The 7,500-nt window shown below is 44.0% G+C and overlaps 1 protein-coding gene across 1 annotated transcript in view; it reads right to left on the bottom strand.

Moving 5' to 3' along the window:
• LOC143298560 (cholecystokinin receptor type A-like) overlaps positions 1-7,500 on the bottom strand; it is a 106,486-nt gene that overhangs the window by 4,590 nt on the left and 94,396 nt on the right. The window contains exon 3 of the mRNA XM_076611439.1: positions 3,885-4,062. Coding sequence (XP_076467554.1) covers positions 3,885-4,062 — 178 coding nt within the window. The remainder of the gene's footprint in view (positions 1-3,884; positions 4,063-7,500) is intronic.

Raw genomic sequence — 7,500 nt, 5'->3', positions numbered from 1 at the left:
GCCTCTCCTTCCGCACTCCACACCCTCAGCCCCACCACCACCCCAAATGCAACCAACCATTATAATCTGATCAACCAACCACCGCTTCCCACTTTTTCCTTCTCCAGTACACTTGTCCTGTCCTTCCCTCCCCCCCCCCCCCCCCTCATTCCCCTTCTACCCCGCACCTCCCGCCCCCACTCCCACCCCCCATCCTCTTCGATTTTCCGTTCAATTACGGAGGCCCTGTTGCAGGGTGGTATCATAAGAATGGGGGACAGCCCCGTCCCTAACGTGACGTGATGCCCGTGCACACAACTCGTCAGACTTGGCTGCAGGCAGGGCTACCATACACCCCCTCCCTTCTTTCCTGTCACTCCCACCGTCACTTTTGTCACTCCACGCATGTACCCCCCCCCATGTCTGTCTGTCTGTTAATGCCTCTCTCTTTCTCTCTTTCTCTCTCTTTCTCTCTCTCTCTTTCTCTCTCTTTCTCTCACTCCTCTGTGTCTGTATATGCCTCTCCCTCTGTGAATATATCATTGTGTATGTATGGATATATCAGTTTCAGTTTCAGTTTCACTTTCTCAAGGAGGCGTCACTGCGTTCGGACAAATCCATACACGCTACACCACATCTGTTGAGCAGATGCCTGACCAGCAGCATAACCCAACGCGCTTAGTCAGGCCTTGAGTGCATGCTTACATGTTTGTGTACCTATGAAAGTGGATTTCATTTTACGTAATTTCGCCAGAGGACAACACTCTCGTTGCCATGGGTTCTTTTTCAGTGCGCCAAGTGCGTGCTGCACACGGGACCTCGGTTTATCGTCTCATCCGAAAGACTAGACGCTCAGTTTGATTTTCCAGTCAAACTTGGGAGAAAGGGCGAGAGCGGGATTCGAACCCACACCCTCACGGACTCTCTGTATTGGCAGCTGAGCGTCTTAACCATTCTGCCACCTTCCTCCATATCAGGAAGAAATTAATAGATGATTTGATAAATAGACCGATAGACGCACAAGGCCTATTGTTTACTTATCACTAAATTACTAGCAATGAAGCATTTTCGAATTGCTTGCTAGATTAATAGTCATTTTTGTTGAGGTAATTCTTGACTAATTTGGCTTTTTTTTTCTTGCTTACGTATTTCAGTCACTATGTATATATATGGTTTCGTTTCTCTCACAGTTCCAGCCATTCGCGAAATCCTGTTGGTGGTCAGCGCAAGACGGCTTGCGATCATTAGCACAACATGATAAAAAAAAAAAAAGAGAGAAGAAAACACTGTACTTAACTGACGATTTAAAAAATCAACCATTTTCCATAGGCTTGTGTTCATTAGCACCACATGATCAAAAAAAAAAGAAAGAAAGAAAAGAAAACATTGTTCTTAACCTGACGATTTAAAAAAAATCAATGTTTCCATAACAGGAAATCATGAAATCATCTCTATCAAAAGGAATCATAAATCAATATGATCCAGCCAAACGATGACCATTATTAATAAAGAAAAATACAGTTCATACTTTCGTGAAAAAAGCAGAAAAAAGGGATGGAAGGGGGGGGGGGGGGAGAAGTTAAAATGGCAATAGTAAATTAATCAACCAAAGGAATATCTTGAACAAAAATAATAAAATATATAACAAAAAAAAAACAAAAAATCCAGCGATAAGATCAAGGAATTTATGTTTGTTCTTTAACTCACTATGAGCTGGTATTGCTCTTCATTACTGATCATCATCACCTTCCCTACGATAACCGGCTCTAACCCTCCAGTCCTTATTAAGATGAGGAATTTTGTTTAATGCCTCATCACACAGACTGCTGATTGTTGACATTTTGCTGACGTACTCATTTCCTCATTTGAACGTTGTCGTTTAAAAGGTAGGAGTGCGGAGGGGGAGGGGGAGGTGGTGGTGAATGGCGAGGGCAACAATGAATTATTTATGGATGCTTTTTCACTCACACTTGCACTTCTGAAATGACCATGGACACAAATAATATATTTACACATTCTTTTGCAAAACCAAATGCATGAAATCAAATAGCCTACACACACACACACACACACACACACACACACACACACACACACACACACACAAACAAACACACACACACACACATACACACACACACACACACACACACACACACACACACACACACACACACACACACACACACAAACACGCGCGCGCGCGCGTGTGTCAAAAACTTTGTACACAGTTACAAAGAAGAAAGTTTACCGTGCTCGCATCGCCGGAAGCCAGCATGTGACTTGATGCTAATTCTCCGCCAATTACGTGCTATTCTCCCTTTGGCACTTACATCACTTTACAGGAGTTGCAATGCACATTCGCGCGCACTCAAATAAGCAGGCATCTACACGTCAACCCTTCTTCACACACACACACACACACACACACACACACACACACACACACACACACACACACACACACACACACACACACACACACACACCTCGTGGAAAACAACCCAAATTTCATATTCAGAAATGTGTTGTGATCAGAGGTAATACAATCCTATACAATACAAGACAATGCCAAGTGATCTAATGTGTCTCTTCTTGACGATGAAACTCGAATCATAATCAGGTATACAGACTGATTCTCTGCATCAGAAAGCATTCAAATGTATGGTGTGTGGGTATTGAATTATGCTCAAGGGGATGAGGAAAAACAAAGTATATGGTACTTCTTCACATTTTTGATAAAAGTCCCAATATTGTCATTGCTGGACATTGCGTCGTAGAGTCAGTTTCACCTTATCATATCAGAGAAATCTGCAGAAGGGAAGCCTGTGAAATGATAATAATCCATGTCATATATGTCGTCGGTTTAAAGAAGGCGGCGTCAAAATCCCTTCTGGTATCAAAATAGAACTAATGATTATAGCAATTCTAACTCTTAAATGTCTTCGTTTCCTTAAAAAGGGAAAGGAGTCAAAAGTCTGTTCCAGTTTGAATTAGATATAATGATAAATGAAGGCTATATAAGTCTTCCTTTTCGAAAAAGGAATTGAAAGAAGCATGTGTGTGTGTGTGTGTGTGTGTGTGTGTGTGTGTGTGTGTGTGTGAATCGGAATCATTATCAATTATATTTGTCAATTAAACTTTCATAACAAGGTTTATAAGACACGCATACATAGTCACACATACCACACACAAAACGTAAAGTTACATTAAAACACAGAACAAAGCAAATGTGTGTGTGTGTGTGTGTGTGTGTGTGTGTGTGTGTGTGTGTGTGTGTGTGTGTGTGTGTGTGTGTGTGTGTGTGTGTGTGTGTGTGTGTGTGTGTGTTCTTGTCTCAGTCTGCTTCCTCACTTTCTTTTTCTTCCCAGAATCTCTCTTTCCTTTTCCCTTATCTCCACGAGTCTCCTCCGTCTTCCTACAATCTATGCTTCTTGTTTGTGACTACACTTTATTCATTTTATTTGATTTTGCTGTATTTCATTTTGTTATTCTTTATTCTATCTTTTTTTTAAATTCATTTATTTGTTTGAATATTCATTCATTCATCCATTTATTTATTCATTTGTGTGTGTGTGTGTGTGTGTGTGGTGTGTGTGTGTGTGCGTGTGTGTGTATGTGTGTGTGTGCGCGCGCGCGTGTGTGTGTGTGCGTGCGTGCGCGCGCAAAAATAGATAAAACAAAGGCAGGATCTCAAGGTTTGACCATAATTACCCTATTACCCTCCCCCCCCCCCCCCCCCCCCCCCCCATGGATACTGTCATGACTTTTTGCATTGCCTGTTTGTTATAGTTTCCCCATTCATGAGAGGGCAGGATGAAAACGAACCGAACGTGCTCAAACCTCCTCCTGTTTCCCCCCCCGCCCCCTCAATGAAACATTTCGTTCTCGTTGCCCTCCCTCACCTTGCTCGGAGCGGGCCTCCAGACGGATGCCGGCCCAGAGGGTGTAGCAGACACAGCCGTAGGCCAGCGACATGAGCAGCACGGGCAGCAGCAGCAGCATCAGGTTGATGAGCACCGTGTACGCCTTCTCCCAGTCCGCGTCCTCCCAGAGCTCCACACAGATGTACGCCCGCCGCATCTGGCGCAGAGAGAAAAAGACACGAGGAATCAACGTGATGATGATGACTGATGATGACGACGACGACGACGACGACGACGTCGACGATGATGATATCGATAATGATGATGATGATCTGTGGGGGAAAAAAAAAGACAGACACGAGGAATCACTGTGATTGCTGATGATGGCGATGATGATGATGACGACTACGATGACGACGACGATGATGAAGATGATGACGACGACGATGTTGATGAAGATGACGACGACGACGACGACAATGATGATGATGATGATCTGTAAGAAAAAAAAAGATAGACACGAGGAATCATTGTGATTGCTGTGATGACGATGATGATGATGATGACGACAACGACGAAGATCGTGATGATGATGATCTGTAGGACAAAAGACAGACGCGAGGAATCACTCTGACTGCTGTGATGATGTTGATGATGATGATGATAACGGCGACGGCGGCGACGACGACGACGACGATGATGATGATAATGACGACGATGGTAGTGGTGAAGATGATGATGATGATGATGATGATGATGATTGCGATTGTGATGGTGATGATGAAGAGGATGAGGATGATGATACTGACGACGACGACGATGATTATGAGGAGGAGGAGGAGATGTTCAGTTACCACTGTTCATGTTTTCAGGGACGTAACTAAGCTACACCCATCCATGGATTACATGCACTGACGAACAAGCAGCAGTGAATGTGATAGTATTGTTGCACCCACTCGCTCCACGTCTCACAGTGAATAAAGTATAAGGTCAGCACGCCAAGCTATAAATGAGTCAACGAATGTGCCCTTTTCCTATCTCTGTGACTGCCTTCACCTCTACCCACCATCTTGCTCACTACGATCAGCATCAGATCCACTCTGTTTCCGCGTTCCCTGATTCAGCATGCACTCCACAGTCGGCCGCCGTCCTTTCTCTTTCTGTCTGGACCATTGGCTTGGAATGAGCTCCCTGTGACGCTTTCTCAACAAAAAAAAATCTGCGCCCAGCTCTTTGCAAGTCTGGTCTTAAAACCTACCTGTTTCCGACATAACCCGTCCGCCCCCACCCCCCATCCCCCACCACCACCACTACCACCTATCTGTTGCCTCTTTCTAGAAAGCTTCCTGTTTTCATCCCACAGCACGCGTGTGAATGACAAGCGTGAAAGTGCTTTGTACCTGCACAAGATTTCTCTTCTTCTTCTTGGTGGTAGTAGTAGTAGTAGTAGTACTTGGCTTATATCACAGATTGACATAAGTTTACATTTGGGCCAACAGCAAAGTGAGAGCTGTATTATCAATGGTTTCTCCAGTCAGTGGGAAATCATTTACAGCTTAGTCTTTTGCGAAGGACTATGACTCTCAAACTAGGAAGCAAAATTGCACTGGCTCTTAGTGCTGCAGCCTTGTGGGCTAGTTGGCCTTTGGGAACCATCCCAACGCCGACTGTCCTATAACCCTCTTGGCCGAGAGAGTGGGGATGTAACTTGGGCAAGACACTCTCCACTATAGTCAAATTCTAGCCCAAATAGTCGGAACAGCAGTTGTCTCCTCTGCTGTTCTGATGGTCATAGTCGGACACAACTGACTATCATATCATAGCAGCGGCAACAGTTCCAGTAGTTGTAGCAGTCGCATTGTTATTTGTTGCGTGTCAGTGTGTCAGTACTAGTGCTGACATGGTATCGGTAAGTTACAGCAGTTGTGGCTGTGAAGATGGTGGTGGGTTCGTTTTTTTGTTGGTTTTTTTCTTTTTTTTCTTTCACCCTTCAAGAATTACCGACTGCTGCACTTTTTCTCCTCCTCCTCTTCTCCCTTCTCATCCTCCTCAGCGTCACTTAAGGGGTATCTAGCTCTATCCCCGTGGACCCAGACCAAGACAGACACACCCGTTGGCACAGCACTTAACTCACCACATTCTACAGTCGTTCTGCTGTTGATTCGGCCACGTATTGATCTTCGTGTCATGCAGCAGTGTATGGATTTCCTATTGATACAGCGGTGTGTAGACCTCTCTCCGTGTTTTACATTATCACAAGCACCAGTTGAGTCTGGCACCAATCCACTCCTCTCTTCTTATCCCTATCCAGGCCAGCAGAAGTCGACTGTCACACATTAACCCGTGCCAACTCCAGGTGTGGTTTCTTTGTGCAAGGCTACTTGTGTACTTGCTGCTCCCATATTTATCTATTAATATATGGATTTTTATGTATTTATTTGAGCGCGTTGGGTTACGCTGCTGGTCAGGCATTTGCTTGGCAGATGTGGTGTAGCGTATATGGTTTTGTCCGAACGCAGTGACGCCTCCTTGAGCTACTGAAACTGAAACTGAAACTTACTTATTTTTGTACGCTTATCTATTATTTATTCACTCTTTTTTTTTTTCTCAAGGCCTGACTAAGCGCGTTGGGCTACGCCGCTGGTCAGGCATCTGCTTGGCAGATGTGGCGTAGCGTATATGGATTTGTCCGAACGCAGTGACGCCTCCTTGACCTACTGAAACTGAAACTGCTCCCATAACCCTCCAGAGCCGTAGGGACGACACTGCATGGTGGAACACCGCACCGCGAGCCTCCATCTATCTCTCTAGGCTGTGTGCCAGTGCCTGGGTTTGAGCACAGCTCCTTCCAGTCCGCTCTAGTAATACTGTCTTGTCCGCCTCTTTCTTTGTCTTCGCCTTCTCCTCTTCCACTGGGCTGTTTCCCGGAGGATGGTCTGGAAGAGGTCACGTATCACGACTTCAGTTTCCTCTCTCAGCACACACTGACCCATGCCAAGCCAGGATGTGATTTCTTCATGCGCGATATGAGTTTCCTACTGAATCAGATAACACACACATTTCAAACCTGTTTTCCACTGTTGAAAATTTATTATGAAAAAAAGAAAAAATAACTCCCTTGATTGACAGTTCATGTTCAAAGTCTGAAAAGCTGATAAACAACTGTGATGAGGATGTTAAGAAAGACGTCTTCATTTAATTTAAATATTCAGAAATGTTTTGGGATTGTTTATATATATATATATATATATATATATATATATGTATAATGCAAAATGAAACAAATCATATCTGTTTGGTTTTCCAATGGATTCAGAAATTAAATACATGCAGTGTTTAATTATTCCTTGGAATCCTTCAGAGTTTTAGCTTGTGGGCATGAATACTTACATAAGGCATAAAATAACGTGGAAAAAATAAGTCACGCAGAAACAAAATATCTCAGATAAGCACTGTATTCAAACTTGAATAAAAAAAAATGAAAATTAACTCTTTTCGGAAGAGTAGCAGAACTAACATCACTGATTGCATCTGAATGAACCCCTGTTTAGATTCTGCTCTCAGACCCTCTTCTTCTTCTTCTACGTTCGTGGGCTGCAACTCCCACGTTCACTCGTATGCACACGAGTGGGCTTTTACATGTATGACCGTTTTT

This window comes from Babylonia areolata, chromosome 24, assembly GCF_041734735.1.
Source record: "Babylonia areolata isolate BAREFJ2019XMU chromosome 24, ASM4173473v1, whole genome shotgun sequence".
In the NCBI taxonomy this organism is placed as follows: Eukaryota; Metazoa; Mollusca; class Gastropoda; order Neogastropoda; family Buccinidae; genus Babylonia; species Babylonia areolata.
This window is presented reverse-complemented; position numbering and strand designations above follow the sequence as displayed.